The sequence below is a fragment of the Natrix helvetica genome (genome assembly GCF_964273705.1).
Source record: "Natrix helvetica genome assembly, chromosome: 2".
Taxonomy (NCBI): Eukaryota; Metazoa; Chordata; class Lepidosauria; order Squamata; family Natricidae; genus Natrix; species Natrix helvetica.
The window spans coordinates 209,202,622-209,219,930 of NC_138552.1; the positions used below are offsets into that span (position 1 = coordinate 209,202,622).

Sequence of the window (17,309 nt, forward strand, 5' to 3'; positions counted from 1 at the left end):
TGAGGTCTACTTGTAGTCACTATTGTCAGTCTGACCCATCGTGACGCCATGGACAACATTCCTCCAGGCCTTACTGTCCTCTACCATCCTCTGGAGTCCATTTAAGCTCACGCTTACTGCTTCGGTGACGCCATCCAGCCACCTCATTCTCTGTCATCCCCTTCTTCTTTTGCTCTCAATCTTTCCCAGCATTAGGCTGGGTAGTCACTACGGAAGTTCCTAAATTACTTTCAGATGCATAAATCAAGAGTGGATGTGCACATTGCACATCAAACCGAAACTGTTGTGGTATTCTGGATGAATCCTAATAATGTTACTAGGACATTTTACTTTGTTCTATAACCACTATCATGTCTACTATTTATATCTGAACCTCGAGTGATAAACTATTTTAAATTTGTGATCTCTTACTAAACTTTCCTGCTGGATAGGATTAATTTCTGTCATTCCTATTGCTCTCTCTCTTTCTTGCATTTCTTGCAAGAGTTTTGTGTAATTAATTATTAAAAGCGTGAATAGTAAGATAATACAATTAAAAATAATTGTTTATTATTTCTAGAAAAATAAAATAACTTTATTCGGAATATTCTCTCACTTTTTTAATGCATTTAGCTTCACATCAGTTCTTTTTTCCAGTCTATGACAAATTTTGCCATCTGTTTTCATAGCTTCTTTCTTAATCCAATTCTAGCAATGAATTGAGCACCTGTGGTAAACAAGCACTGCATTCAGGAGAAGAAATTTTCATCATAGAGGGGCATAATTGAAATGATTCATGTTTTCAGTGAATCACTTTCCAGCACATTTATTGGCTTTAGTTCATGCAAATCTTACATTCATTATCTAATTTGTTCTGTTGATTTGTGTTTGTTACATATCACTGACTTGAAACTACTAGAAAGACAAGATATATTCATACTCATAAATAGCAAAGGCAATTATATCATAACACAAGTTACAATCAATGAGAATTACAAAAGTTTTTTTTAATGAAAAACTCTTCAGGAATGCAAAACATGGCAAAGGTAGAAGTAAAGTATAAAATAGAGGAAAACTATGTATAATCATAGTACTTCTTTATTACAATGGCTTTCATATAGTTTTCTGTTTACTGTTACTCAGCTGTCAGCATCCAAAAACCAAGAAAGAAACGTTGGAACTCTTCTAAGTAGTTTTCTTTATTCTAGTGTAGGTAATTCTTTGATTTACAACAGTTCATTCAGTGATCGTTCAGAGGCACTGAAAAAAGTGACTTACGACCGCTTTTCACACTAACAACCATTGCAACATCCCCATGGTCACATGACCAAAATTCCGGTCCATGGCAACTGGCTCATATTTATGACGGTTGCAGTGTCCTGAGTTCATGATCATCTTTTGCAACCTTCTGAAAAGCAAAGACAATGGGGAAAGCAGAAGCACTTAACAACCGTGTTACAAACTTTTAACACCTGCAGTGATTCATTTAACAATTGTGGCAAAAAAGGTCATAAAACGGAGCAAAATTCTTTTAACAATTGTCTCGCTTAGCAACAGAAATTTTGGGCTCAGTTGTGGTCGTAAGTTTTTTTTTTTATAAAAAGTTTTTTTTTTGTTCTCTATATACAATTATAGGTATACATTCACATAATTATTATTCTTTTCCCCCCCTTTACAATCATGGTTCTTATACATTTACCATTCCATTTATAGGGTTATACTATTCCATTTGGGTTGCTTGGGTTGTGGTCGTAAGTTGAGGACTACCTGTATAAAAAAATACACTCTGGGAGGAGCTGTCTTAACTCTCTTTCTCCTACACAAGCATACCAAAACTGCTCTGTGATTACCTCTGGCAATCACACCTTCCCTCCTGAAGATCTGGACAAATTCCATCACATCTGCCTTGGTTTTGAATGGTTTCTTGCTTTGTTTGTCATGGTTAGTCTGCACATTGAAAATTTAGTATTAAGAAATTAATGAATCACTCGTTTGAAGAGTATTGTTAGTCTTTGCTTAATCACAAGATAAAGAAAAAGGTAACGAGCATCCATAAAACAAGTTTCTCACCTTCTTCGTTTCAGAAACTGCTCTTCTCTTTGGGAGGCTCTTTTCTCTATTATGCTGATCACTTCAAATTATACAGTGGGTTCTGTGCAAATCACATCAAAGTCCAGAAAGTTCTGGAAAGAGGTAATTATCTCCTGGAGGTAAACTAAGCATATGATTAAAAAAGAGGCAAAATAATGTTGTTTTTAAGAATGTGCATATTAAAAGCATTTCTTAAATTTTGTAGTTGGTCCTCTGGTAACGCGAAAGGGTTTGAAAACTGCATCTGTTTTTGACACTTCTAAGCATAATACTTAGGACTCCCTGTGTTTGTCTGTCTTATGGGATTGTTGGTGTGTGTATATGTGTGTGAGTGTGTTGGGATATGCTTATTTACAGTGACGTGTGGTGAGGTTTATGGCTGGTGAGGCTGGTGACATCATCAGGAAGGCGGGGAATGGGACCACATGTGCAGGAGGCTGAGGCAGCCTCAGCCTCCTGCACACGTGGTCCCATTCCCCGCCTTCCTGAGTCAACATGAAGGGGACTGCGGAGCGTGAGCCGCGGTCCCCTTCATGTTGACTCAGGAAGGCAGGGAATCGGACCACGTGTTCCTTTTCCCTTTTCCCTTTTTTTTTCATCATGAGAGCGGTGAGGCTCTGTCTCCCCTGACCGCACATCCCTGCTTATTTATTTTCTTGAAACTAGGGTACATCCAGTGACAGTTATTAAAACAGGCTTGTCTTAAAAAGAAAAGAAAAAAAACCTTATAAGCTTAGACATAGAATAACATTATTGTCACTTTGAATGTACACTAATCGGCATACATTAAAATGAAATTTTGTACATACAGCTCTCAAAGGGTCAGCACCTCCAACGTACACTACATAAACATGACTAAATAAATAAATACAAAATTATGCATATACCCACATATATTATATGACGCAGAGATATAACACAACACAGTAACTATTAATACGACAGCATATGTAACCTGGAACCTTGGAGAAGAAAAAAATGCTTTGCCAAAGCCATTGTGAATAAACTTATATTTCTGTAAATGTGTTCCCCCTGCAAGAATTGGACAGAATATTTTGTGTAGTTAGAGAAGTTCTTAATTGATGAGTTATATGTTCTGGAACTAATTGCTGACATTTTTGTATTTTAATTAATGATGATAATTATAGCTTTTACATATGACTAATCATTATGTTTTTAATTAATATAACTGGCTTGTGTAATGTATTTTTATTTGAAAGGTAAGCATGTGTGTGTGTGTGTGTGTGTGTGTGTGTGTGTGATACCAACCTGCTTAAGCAGATAGTAGAGCCATATCTACAGCAGCCTCAGCTTTTTACTTAAAACATCATTTATTCTGGAGAACAGTTAGTGGTGGAATATAGTAGTCTCTTCTACAGGGGCATAATTATAGATTGAAATGGAAAATCAGAAACTATTTTTTGGTCTGTTCCTGTTTATTTATTGAAATAAGTAATACTTTAAATTGATTCTTAGCATCTGTTATGTCTGATAAAAAGGCATCATGGTCAACAATGCTGTAAAAGTACAGCACCTTTGTCAAAGCTAATTAACTAGAATGATTTTGCCCCAGTTCAGCAAAATACACTTTACTGTCCTTAGTCATATTCTTCCTGTTTCTGGGTAATAGGAGAACATCCAAACTCCAGGGATGGAGGCAGCTATGGATTTTAATTTCTTGGCATTCTTTGGGGAACTCAGGAACATTCCTAGAAATGATATTGGAAGCTGGCATTGTGTTTTGATGTTGCTCTCTTATTTATTAAAGTCTCTCTTTTTTAATAAAAAAAGTCACAGGGAATGAGGAGCATGGAGAATATAACAAAAATGTCAGTTGCCATAGTGGTATCTTCAAATACTATATTGGATACTTCAGAAATAAACGTTCTTTAATCTGCCAGAAATGAGATCTTTGCAATATATCCCCCTCCCCCCCCCCAAAAAATAGTAATAATTAAATCATCAGACCCAAGGGAGTTTTTTTATTAATCCTGTTCATTTGGGGAAGCTATTATGATCAATGACAACTTTAATATTTTGTCTTAATTTAAATAGTCTATTGTGTTTTGTTTGGTTTATTGGATTTTAGGATTATATTAATATCCGTGATCTTATTTTGTTAATTGTCCTAGTACAGTGATGGCTAAGCGTTTTGACGCCGTGTGCCAAAAAGCGTGCTCCTGCGTACCCCCGCACTTATAATACAATGCGTGTGTGACCTCCCCGCATGCCCCTCCTTGCATGCGCACTGCCCACCCCCCACCCATTTTTTGCTTCAAAATTGCTGCAGGAGGCTTTCCAGGCCCAAATGGGGTGCGAGGAAGGGGCTGCGTGCTATTTTGGGCCTGGAAAGCCTCCTACACCAACCTGGAAGCCAAAACAGGGCACGGGGATGCCATGCAAGGCCCCAAATTGCAATGCAAGCACCTCCCCATGCATGCGCCCTGCCCCCCGCGCATGTGTGGCAGAGACCTGAAGACCAGTTGGCCAGCAGGAGGTGCATGTGTGATGGAGCTGGGCTGTGGCGACAGCTGGCGTGCCTGTAGAGAGGGCACACATGCCATAAGTTCACCATCATGGCCTTAGTATTTTTGAATAAAGAGCAGTTAGGCTTTAACTATTGGAACATAGTTATATATCATTAATAATATCAACTATAACTACTTTATTTCATTTTTTCTTCTTTAGCCAAAACTGATAACACCTTCAAGGCTTTTCTGGATGCACGCAACCCCACGAAACAGCATTCTTCCACCTTGGAGTCTTTTCTTATCAAACCTGTCCAGAGAGTGCTGAAATACCCTTTGCTTTTGAAAGAACTGGTGTCTCTGACTGATGTAGAAAGCGAGGAGCATTACCATCTCACAGGTACTTCCCAGAAACTTGAAAGAGTTTTTGGTTAATATTTAAATTAGTAGTTGAAAACTGACACATGGATTTAGCACCGAGCTGTCCAAAGGAGATTTTATTATGCAATTTTCTCAGTGACTGTATTTGAGCTTCACACTAAGAGCATTGTGCATTGGGTTGTTTTAGACTAGGGGGATCTAACTTGATTTCATGGAGGGTCACATCGGGGTTGTGTTTAACTTCTGGGGACCAGGGTGGGGATGGCCAGGGAGAACATGGCCAGTTCAACATCACTTGTGTTGGGGCACCTGTGGCGGTCTGAACACTCTGCCAGTGAAAACAGTGTCCCACGCTCATTTTAGTCTCATTTTAGATGGCCTCCTGCAACCCCCTGCCAGCGAAAATGGAGCTTGGAAGGGCTGCCCACGGCCCCTACGAGCTCAGTTTTCAGCAGCAATGGCCTCCTGCAACCCTCTGCCAGTGAAAACAGAGCTTGGGAGGGTCACCCACAGCCCTCGTGACCTCCATTTTTGCTGGCAGAGGCACTGCGGGCTGGTCCTTTCCGGTTTCCAGGGTGACCCCATGGGTCAGATCTCAGCACCCAGTGGGCCGGATCTGGCCCCTGGGCCTTGTGTTTGACACCCCTGCTTTAGACTAATAGCAGCTTGTTGTATCATCCAAATGCTTAATTAAGATTCAAGCCAGATTCAAACCATGGCTTATCAATGGAATTATTTTACTAAACAGTACATAAGGATAGTCACTATTAAAAAAAAAAGCTTCTGTCAAATCTCTTCACAGCCTTTCTAGAGATGGCCAGGCTGCATGTCAAAGAGAATCTAGACTTTTCCCAGTTCAGGGCAATTTAACAATGACTTATTGTGACATTATATTGTAGATCAAACAGCACAATAAGCAGTGATGTGGAGCTCCTTTTTGGTTTTGCTTAATGCAATAAATGAGATCATTATGGTTGTGAAGCTGGTTTTTACCCATTATTATAGTGAAATTAGTCATTAAACCAAAGAGGGGTTTGAGTTAAGGTAAGGATGTGTGTAGATGGGTAGCAGTAGTGGGTTCCGGATCCCGTTGCAACTGTACCGGTTGCAACGGGATCCGGAACCCACTATTGCTACCCATCTACAGTGTCCAGTGTCCTCCACATGAACGTGCATGGCACGCGCAGTGTGCGCGCATACGATTACCATCCAGCGATGCCTCTGCAAGCCTCCGCGACACTCTAGCTTCAATGCGGAAGCGCCAAAGGGTTTAAAGACAGGTAAGGCGCATGGGCGGGTGGGTAGGGCCCTCCGGAGCACCATACCGGAACAGTACCTGGTGCTCAAGGCAGGCTCCGGTACACCCGTACCGGGGCGTATCACCTACCACTGATGGGTAGGTAGGTCTGGAAAATTTTTGAGTAAGTTTCCTCAGAGAAAACACAGGGGAAAAGGAGTTAAATGTTTCAGCCCATTTTGTTCTTGTTTAATCATGGAAGGGATGAACTTTGCATAACAGTGATTGCCATAATTTGCCATTGATCTGGGATACTCTGACAGCTCAGATTGTGGTCTGGGAATTATAGCCTTTCGTTGTATGCTTTCTCTTCTAATGATTGCTGGGGTAGGTTTGGCTGTTCTCGGTATTATCAGCATATTTTTCTTTTCCTAGTGAATGCCTAGGTTTTAATTAGATAGTCTTCCCATCAGAAGGTACCATGCTTAGTTTCATTGTTAACGAGACTTCAGAGATACAGGTTATGGGGCTCAAACCTTCTACTAGGAATTGATGGACATATAATTGGATGATTTTATGCTGTGTATTAGCTTTAGAATCTATTTGGGATAGGTGCTAAGGCATTTTTCGGAAGGGATATACAGAGGCTGTCATAATAGAAGATACAGCTCATTTTCCCTCAAGGTCTCAGAGCAGAGAGATTCAGATGGGGCTTTCTTTATATGACTTCCAACACTCTTACAAAGAGATGGGTGGGTGGGTGGATAGAATTCCTGTTTTTACATAGTGTATATCCTATGTGCTCTCAAACCTTAAGGGACGCTGATAGCTTCTGTATATCCCTTCCTGCAGACTGTTGACTGCAACAACCTGGATCTCCTAAAGCTAATGCTCTATATCAGCGATGGCGAACCTTTTTTTGGCTCGCATGCCATAAGTGGGGGGAGCGCAGGGGGGCCGTGTGCAGGCGTGCTGCACCCATAATGCAATGCGTGACCCCCCCAGTGCGTATGCACGCACTACAGGGGCAACCCCCCCATTTATGCATGCTTTTATCGCACTCCCCAGGCTCCAGAGGCTTTATAGGAGCATGGGGAGTGCGAAAACAGCCTTCCCCGCTCCCCGGTAAGCCCTCTGAAGGCTTCAGGGACCTTCAAGAGGCTTCCCTGAAGCCTTCAGAGCGCTCAAAAGGACCCTCCGAGCAAACCGGAAGTCACGTCCGGTTTGTTCGGAGGGTCGTTTTAAGCGCTCCGAAGGCTTCAGGGACCTTCAAGAGGCTTCCCTGAAGCCTTTGGAGCGCTCAAAATGACCCTCCGAGCAAACCGGAAGTGCGTTCCCAAACTTCCGGTTTGCCCGTAGGGCTAGTTTTTTGCGCTCCGGAGACTTCAGGGAAGCTCATGAAGCCTCCGGAGGGCCTCGGGAGGGGGCTCTTTTCGCCCTCCCCAGGCTCCTATAAAGCCTCCGGAGCCTGGAGAGGGCGAAAAATGACTTTAAAAAAGGGTGAACTCAGCTGGCCAGTGCGCGCATGTGTGCTGGCCAGTTGACAGGGCAGCGCCTCATGTGCCCTGACAAATGGCTCCGCGTGCCACCTGTGGCACGTGTGCCATAGGTTCGCCATCACTGTTCTATATAATCATCCAAGTGTGAGGGAGGCATGAGTTCAGTTCCTAGTAGATGTTGTGGGCTGTACAAGTAGAAGGTTTGATCTAAATAGAATAAGGTCTGGATATTTATGTCTGTGGAATGCAGTGGCTCAGAGGCTAAGACACTGAGCTTGTTGATCAGAAAGGTTGGCAGTTTGGTGGTTCGAATCCCTAGCACCGCATAATGGAGTGAGCTCCTATTACTTGTCCCAGCTTCTGCCAACCTAGCAGTTTGAAAGCATGTAAAAACGCAAGTAGAAAAAATAGGAACCACCTTTGGGGGAAGGTAACAGTATCCTGTGCCCCTTCTGCATTTAGTCATGCCAGCCACATGACCACAGAGACGTCTTCGGACAGCACTGGCTCTTCGGCTTTGAAACGGAGATGAGCACCGCCCCCTAGAGTCAGGAATGACCAGCTCATATGTGCGACGGAAACCTTTACCTTATTTATGTCTGACAAGTCCCAATAAAGATAATCTAATAAAGTGGTGCCTCCTGGTGGTCAAAGTAGTCACTAGCACCACACAGGATTTTACATAAAAATAGAAATTTCTCTCTCTGCCAAGAAGAAGGATGAAATCATATAAAACCCATCATATAAGACAGGTAAGGTAGAGGTAACTATATGTTAAATCACAGTCTTGTCTTCAAAACTGCAGAAGCGCTGAAGGCAATGGAAAAGGTGGCCAGTCATATCAATGAAATGCAAAAGATTTACGAGGATTATGGTGCAGTGTTTGACCAACTAGTTGCAGATCAGACTGGAACTGAAAAAGAGGTAAGGAAGCCTGAATTCTATTTTTTATTCACAAGTCAGTCAAACATTGGCCTTAGTTCTGGCAGAACAATAAACTAAGCATGGATTTAGACCAGGGGTGGGTTCTGGCTGGTGTTTCTGCCAGTTCGCTTGTGCGCGCACACTGAATACGTACTGCGTGCGCATGCACAGTTCAATAGAAATTGTTCTGTGCATGCACAGAACTTTTAAAAAAGGATGGCGGCGATGATGACGGTGACCACGGAACCGGTTCGGAGGTGTGTCCAGCATGGGTTGCTGCCAGTTCTGCAATCCAGGCTGGCAAATGCCACTACCGGTTTGGCCGAACCAATAGAAACCCACCTCTGATTTAGACAGATGTTAGAATCCCCTCTTCCCATTTAGATTGGGAAGTTCAAAACAATTTCCTGAAAGGAAGGCAATAGCAGACATTTATTAGTCTGTCAAGAAAATGGTCTGGATTGTTATCAGTATAAGTATAATCTTTATTGTCATTGTACTTAAATACAACGAAATTGGTTATCAGAGACGGGCTTGACTTGAGAGCAGTTTTCTCTTTACTCTTTAAGAAAAAAAAGAGACAGCAACATCTTACTTCAGTTGCTGATCAATACCTTGTGTATTGATGTCTGTTGTTATCTTCTCTGCCATGTAATCTATTTTACACAGTACCATTAAATATAAAAACAGGTCACATCCTAGCTTTTAATTGGTACTTATGAGGTGCAACTCACCCTTGTTCTGAAGGCAAATTATTTAAACTACAGTCCTGTCCATACATATATCCTAGTAGTAAATCTCACTGCACTCAATAAGTTTTCGGGTTGCTGCCGTAACTGGCATCCAAGACATGTTAAAAAGAATGCCTCTTCAAAGTTGCTGCCTTAAAAAGGAGGCATGAGATACCTGTCACTATCAAGTGTTTCACATTAGCTGCTGATTTTTTTTTTTGAAACCATTGGAACGGTGAGTTTTCTAAAATCAGTAGGTATTTTGAAGTGAACTTTTGATATAATATTGATAGTCCTCTTTTGAGGAAATGGTCTTCAATCTTCCTTCTTTTTTAGGTCACAGAACTTTCCATGGGAGAACTTCTTTTGCACTCTACTGTTTCATGGCTGAACCCATTCACATTGTTGGGCAAAACAAGGAAAGAGTTGGAGCTCACAGTGTTTGGTCAGTGATCAATATCAATTTTATTAAAAGCACACACCCCCCAAGTTGGAAACTTAAGCTGGTTTAGGAGCTATGCTTAGGATAGATTCTGAGAATTCTCATTCCACCAGAAAATTAAATATTGCCATTTGGGGAACATTAGATCTGGCCCAATGCCTGCTGTCTAGTATCCTGCAAGATCTTGCGTTAGGAAAGTACCATAAGGATTCATAATACCAGTAACTTTTTCCCATTGCCCAGAAAGGCAGCAGTAGACATGGTTTAATCACCATGGCAGTCAGGATTTGGAAGGTGGGCTGAGTGCCCTTAGACTTTGAAGATTAGTTCAGTAATGGATTTATTTTCAGCTGCTGCATTTCTAAGATTTGGTATGCCAAATGGATTAATTGCTGGGTTTAGGTATTCCAACTGTAGAGCTACCTGAATGGACAGTTAATTCTGTCTGTGACAGGGACTGCTTGGAGTCAAAATTAACACCCGGGCAAAAGTGATCAGTTATTTCTTTCTGGATATTCTCAAAATATTATCCTTTGAGCAACCCAGTTAATTATTTCAAGAAACAAGGCCATGTAGATGTTACATATAAGATAACATCCAAGGATAAGCAAACAAATCTATTCACTCCTGTGAATTTTCCTGTCTTTTATGTACTTCTGTGTATAAAAAATCTGTTTTAGGAGTGTTACAAGATTTGCCAGAGTAGAGTTGGAGGACAAGAGGTCTTCCTCTCTTGTTCCATTTCATGCCTAAGGGAGGACTAGAATTTGTGGTCTCCCTCCATTGAGCCCTGTAATTCAGCTATCATACCAAACTAGCACTCTACTTTCTGTGGCTTTGCAGGATACTCAGAGCCTTTTAGTATGCTATTTCTCAATATTTCCTTGGGCCACTTCAGACCAATACTTCATAACAACAGTGGAAATCAACTGACACTTTTGTTGAGTGAAAGAATCCTCATTAACTGATCTTTGCATTTCTTCTCATCACTTATTCAACAGCACTTGGTGATGTTGCACTGTGATGGCAATGCATAGATTATAGCAGTGATGGCTAACCTTTTTGTCGCCACGTGCTAAAAGTGCGCTTATGTTTGTGACACCCCCGCGCTCTCCTGCCCCCGCACATGCGACCCCTCCTATGTGCAACCCCCCTTGCCCTGTGCATGCATCTCCTGCATGCATCCTGCACCCGTATGGCAGACCTGAAAATCAGCTAGACGGAGGGAGGCGCACACGCATGCATGGTGGAGCTGAATTGGGGCGACGGCTTGCATGCCCACAGAGAGGGCTCCATGTGCCACACGTCGTACACATGCCATAGGTTTGCCATCACAGGACTACAGTATTTGGAAAGTACCAAGATGGATATTTTTAGTAATTTCATGTGGAAAGCAAATTCCAATCATTAGAATAAATGTCATGTAGATTTTTTAGCAGCTATTAAGCCTCCTGTTCGTCTTATGCAATTGAATGTTACTTACTGTGTGCAGTATATATTAAATAGTTGTGCATATGGCAGAACTATTGTTGTGTATTTAAACAAGCATGTTTGTATGCTATCTCACTGTTTTTAGTATTACAGGAACAACTCCCCCACCAGTTTCTTATATATGCATATTTATTACTGTTGAACCTGATTTTAATATTTTATTTTAATCTATATTGCATTTGCATAATCCTATTCATAATTTGTATCCTATTTTGACATTCAGCTTGAAGCGTATGTGAAAATATTCTTAGGAAATTACTGGTAGGTTCAGGAATTTGGCCCAAGACCTTGACCAGAGAAACACTTATCAAAGTGGCATTTGTGATGCACAGTGTCAGTTCCTACTGAGTTTTAAAAAGTAATTTAGCATGTATTGAATATGGCATTATACCAATAAAATCTATCTTCTCTTTCTTAGTTTTCAAACGGGCGGTCATCTTAGTGTATAAAGAGAACTGCAAATTGAAAAAGAAATTGGTAAGTATTTAGATTACTAATAAATGAGTGGTATGTAAGTATACAGTTGTAATTTAGTGTTATTGAATAAAAATAACACATATTTCAGGGGTATAAATATTCTAGACATCAATTATCAAAAGAAATAATTTGCTAAAAATAAAGGAATCATGTATGTATCTTTAAAAGCCTTAGATGTTGATTAAAAATGAGTATCCCAGATCAACATGAAAAGTTTGCAAAAACACACATAAGCTATGCTCTTAGTAATTGAGTAGCATAAATCGGGCAAGTTCTGTCTCTTATATTATGACCACACTTTAAAAAAATAGGAGTGAAAAGCAAAATTCTTAGATTGAACAACAAACAATTTGGGGGATAATAATTGTCCTTTCTTTTTGTCCTTCTTTTAAATAGGCAGGTAATGTCCGTAATAATCAGAATGATCTGGATTTGTTTAAATTTCGTTGGCTGATTCCTTTATCTGCTCTTCAGGTTCGACTGGGTAATACAGCAGGTGACTTGATTTTATCAAACATATATTTTAAGATAGTCTTTATTCTTATCATTTTGAAAGTTTGTCAACCATGAATATATTGTTAAAGTTTTCATTGCTTCTTTCATAAATAAATATTGCACTGATGAAAAGTTCTGTGTATTCACCACAATATTGGAATAGTTTTAAATGCCATAAAATTTGCAGAAAGAATTCACTCTAGTTTAAAGCACTTTTAATACTTTTGTACATTAGGCAATATGCCTTACTTCCTCCGCTTATCTAAAAGCTTTTTCCACTGTAAGGTACTTTTGGTTCGTCATGAAATACTTCTGACAAATGGAACAGAAAAGGCCATCTTTGCTGATTGCCCCTCTTTCCTGCTAATTTCCCATGCCCATGCTACCTTTTACAGGGTTGGGTGATTTTTGGAAACACCAAGAAAGGCAGCAGTGGGGGGCTGCAGGGGAAAAAAGGATGCTGAGAGCCATTACATCCTAATTTTTGTTAACACGAATCCTGTGAGTAGAATTCGACTCAATAAAGTCTTATCAATGAAAAAAAGAATCTTAGTCAGAGTTCCAAAAAGGACACGAGAGGAAAAGATGGCTTTACTTTACAGGAAAGTTTTCTTTAAACCAAATAACAATCCTCCTTATTTTTTCTGATCAATCACTAAATGTGTTTGTGTGAATCACCAATGCAGCTAGACCAGGGGTGTCAAACTCGCAGCATCACGTAACATATCATGACTTCTTTTCCTTTTGCTAAGTGGCATGGGCATGGCCAGTGCGTGATGCATCCGGCCCACGGGCCGCAAATTTGACAGCCCTGAGGTAGACAAAACAATGATCGGTGAAAAGAACTTCGTAAAACAACGTCAAAACAATGCTTTGAAGTGTGAATTGTTTCTAGTAACAAACAATATAGCAGTTGAAATGCTAATGCATGTATAAAGTATTTTTCATTCTTGCCTTTGATCAATTATAAATTAATCACAGAATAAATTGTAAACATCACAATATACAGTGTTTCACGCAGAGATGTTTTATGCTTCTAAGTTTAAGAAAAAATTAACTAAATTAACTAAGCTTAAGAAGAATTCAAAATTTAAGCACGACCTGTGCAGGTAGTTTTCCATTAACAACTACACATTCAGCAACTGGTTTTAAGTTATGATGATGCTGAACAAGTGGTACTCACCAACATTCCTCAAAATTTCTGAGTGTCCCAGCAGCTCTCTGATCACGTGATCGTGATTCGGGTGCTTGGCAATTTTGAGGACTAGTTGCAAGTCCCTTCATTCAATGCCCCCTTAACTCAGAATGGTTGCTGAACAAATGGTTGTAACACAGGACTACTTGTACTTAGCAGAAAAGCCAGATCCCAGTTTTGTTCACGGTTTGAATTTTGGAAAATGATAAACTGTTTCTTAAAAAACAAACAAACAATAACTTCATCAAAATCCTTGTTTTAAGAAAAAACCATTGACACAATCTCTTGGATGAAGTTGAAGCCTTAATTATACTCTCAGATATGAAATCCTTCAGCTAGAGATTTGTAGGTATCCTTAAATGTTTGTAAGAAAGTGTCTTTCTACACACAGGAACAGAAAACAGCAGTATTTGGGAACTGATTCATACAAAGTCGGAATTAGAAGGAAGACCTGAAACAACCTTTCAGTTGTGCAGCAGGTAGAACCAAAACTTGATTCCTAATTTCTAAGTGGATTATTTCTACTTTCTTCTTATTTTTAAACACTATCATAAATTCATATTAATAAATTAATCTGTGTAAATACTATACTATTTATTTATTCACGTAAGAGTCCTAAATACATCTATCCTGTTTGGTCAAAGTCAAATGAAAGATTCTTATGATGCTATTCAGAGAGATCTCAAAAGTAAAGCAAACAGACGTGCTAATTTGGGGGATATGCAAAAGACTAACCTGGACCGGATGCCTAGTTTTGTTACCCAGAACAGAAACGTTGCTTAGGGCAACATAAGAATCAGTATATACAAAGAGAACCAGGCCTTGATAGCTAACCTTATAATTAACTTAATGTTTTGAATTGGAAAAAAAATACTAAGAGATTTTTGCATTGATTTAATTACTGCTCCCCACCCCTACCCCAACTACAGTGACTGTGAAAGCAAGACCAACATAGTCAAAGTGATTCGTTCAATTCTAAGAGAAAACTTCAGGCGTCAAATAAAATGTGACTTGCCCTTTGAGAAAGCATATAAAAATCGCCTCATACTGCATAAGAACCGAATCCCTGTTTCAGCAAAATTGGGTAAGAAAATATTTTCTTAATATGTCAACATTTTTGTATATTAATCTGTGGCAATAATATTAATCATGATCAATTACGCTTCAACGGGACATGTTAGTTGTATTCAATTGAAAGTATTGGGGAAGCAAAACAAGATCTGTCTATCCCATAGAATGCCTTCCAAAATACTTATTTGGATTTCAATGGGGTGATATTTTTTTTGCTTGCTATATTTACTATGGTAACCGTTCTGAGAAATTGGCCATAATGTAGAATTAACATTCCAAATATGCCAATGGGTTCAAATGAATTAACAGGAAACAATTTTAACCTAGTATAATAAAGAAATAATGTGTGTTTTCCATGTTGAAATAATTTAATAAAGACATTATTTATAAGTCATCTGAAATCTTTACGGATTACATTAGTTGAACTTGACCCAGTTATTCTAGTTCAATTCTCCTTTATAACTGATGTATCTGTAACAATGGGAAGATATCAAAAAAAGTAAAGACATACTTTGTTTACCAACAGTTTGTTCAGCAACCATTTAAAATTAAGGTGCTGAGAAATTCTTACGCCCAGTTTTCAAAGTTGTGGCAATCGCCACATCCCTGAGGTCCCATGAATAATTGTGATTTGAGTGCCTGACAACCAGAGTGCATTTACCATGGTTGCAGCTTACCACGATCATGAAGATCACTATTTGTGACCTTCATATCCCAATTCTGATAGGCAAAATCAATTGGGAAGCCCCTTGGAAGTAGCAAGTCTACCATGTGATATTGTGCTTAATGATTCGCTTGATGACCACAGACCGAACTTATACCGTAAGCCTGTGAAATTATGTAACATTTCACTTTACTTGCATTGCTTAGCAATTGAATTGCCAGTCCAATTGTGTGTTCTGTGAGGACTTCCTATAATGGGGCAAATATTCTAGCTGAAAAGGTAAACATTCAAAGGTAAAGGATGGATTTTATGGTTTTAAAAATCATTAAAATTATTCCATTACCTGTTTTCTTTGACTATACATTGCCTGGCTCAGATTTATCCTTTAGCAACTATACAACAATGACTAGGAAACTTCAGGTGACTTCAGGAGTTCCATTAACCTTCATGCTCTTCTTCAAAGACCAGAGTTATTTTAAGATGACAGAAAAAAACAGGGATAATTTCTAGGCACCTTCCAAAGCTATGTCTCTCACCTCATTTGACTTGATTCCCCCCCGCCCACCATTTTAATTGAAAAGCAAATAAATGAGATTTGTGTCACGCTACAAAGTAAACACTTCCCTAGGACCCTTCTGTAGAGTCTGCAATAACAATACTAGGAAGTTGTAATCTGGGACCTATTCTGGAAGAGTTCACCCAACTAGAAAAAGTCAAGACTAAGCTGGTGAAAAGCATCATAAGGGGCCTAGGAGGAAGAGAAAGAGCAACCATATTTGTTCTCACAAAATACCCAAAATAGGCAATGGTGTTTTACTTATGCTAACTCTGCTAGTCTTGAAAGATTGCCTGCCCTCTGCTGTCCAGATTCTCAATGTTTATTTTCTGATCTCTCTCTCTCTCTCTTCTATAGCACTTAATTGCATCAATCATAATGTTTAAATGGTTACCACAGTGGTTGAGTACAGATACTTGATGGATGTATTTTTACATTGGCAGCTTCTTCCAGATCACTGAAATTACTGAAGAATTCTCCCAGTAATGAATGGAACAGCAGTGCAAAAAAAGGAAATGAACCGGATTCTGATGAATGCAGTTTGAGCAGCAGTACACCAAGTAGTAGCTGCCAAACTACTGACAGCATCCTGGAATCTAAAAACTCCTCTCCCATGAAGAGTTTGCAGAGCTGTGCATCCGATTTTTCAAATAGTCCTGTAAAGGAATCGGATATTCTAAGTGATGAGGAAGATAATTTCCAGCACCTTTTGAAAAAAAGCAATCCCACGAAAGACATAGAAATCCATTTCCAGCAGCTGCAGATTTCTGAGATTCAGAACAGTGACGTGGAGACGGAATATCCTCCTGAGATAGAGAACAGAGGTGAGCAGAGAGCAGAAGAACAGCCTAAACTCGTTCGTGCTCATTTTTGCCCTATAAAACGAAAAGTGAACAGCACAAGGCGTGACAAAGGAACATTGCGGGCAATGCAAGAACAGCATCTGTCACTTGACAATCAGTCTGATTCTCCGGGTTTTGACCTGAATTCAATTTTAGAAAGGGAATTTAGTGTGCAAAGTTTGACATCAGTGGTTAATGAGGATTGCTTTTATGAATCAGGCGACAGACATGGAAAGTCCTAGCTATTTTGATTTGCATCTTAATAAAACTACTTACTTTTCAGTTTAATGCACTACTGGGTTTTCCAATAAAAGTAGTTGTAAAGGCTTAAGTTATTTTAATTTATTCCAAAATAAAAAAGTTTACCTTGAATTTGCAAATTCTGTAAACTAATCTCTTCCCCCTTCCGTATTGGGTAACATTTAAACATTTTTGAAAACATGGGGAAGCGAGATGTTCATTTTTTGACCTGAGTCCAATTAGTTTTCATTGAGCATTTAACAGCATGTTAGTTTTTGCTTTATTTAAAGTCAAATTAAATTATTTGAAAACAGAGTAACAAAGTCCTCTGTACATTGTACTAAAATGTATATGGTTGTTTATATTTGATTTTTATATATGTTTATATATATGTTTGTACATATAAAAAGCTTGTATTGTAATCTTATGGTATTTTTATTTTCTCTATAAGTTTGTACAGTAAAATGTTAATTGAAATAGGTAGTTTTGTGGGTGCTTTATTCTTGGTTGATTACTTTTCAGTTAT

The 17,309-nt window shown here is 39.3% G+C and overlaps 1 protein-coding gene across 4 annotated transcripts in view; it reads left to right on the plus strand.

Moving 5' to 3' along the window:
* TIAM2 (TIAM Rac1 associated GEF 2) overlaps positions 1–17,260 on the plus strand; it is a 99,222-nt gene extending 81,962 nt beyond the window's left edge. For 2 of the 4 annotated variants that reach the window (XM_081941866.1, XM_081941867.1), the window contains exons 17-25: positions 2,064–2,172; positions 4,759–4,938; positions 8,461–8,579; positions 9,647–9,755; positions 11,662–11,720; positions 12,117–12,216; positions 13,802–13,889; positions 14,340–14,494; positions 16,145–17,260. In XM_081941866.1, coding sequence (XP_081797992.1) covers positions 2,064–2,172; positions 4,759–4,938; positions 8,461–8,579; positions 9,647–9,755; positions 11,662–11,720; positions 12,117–12,216; positions 13,802–13,889; positions 14,340–14,494; positions 16,145–16,785 — 1,560 coding nt within the window. In that variant the 3' untranslated portion in view covers positions 16,786–17,260. Of the gene's footprint in view, positions 1–2,063; positions 2,173–4,758; positions 4,939–8,460; positions 8,580–9,646; positions 9,756–11,661; positions 11,725–12,116; positions 12,217–13,801; positions 13,890–14,339; positions 14,495–15,351; positions 15,688–16,144 lie in introns of those variants that run through there. The other 2 variants (XM_081941869.1, XM_081941868.1) reach the window with 2 other exon arrangements.
* Positions 17,261–17,309: the final 49 nt, after the last annotated feature.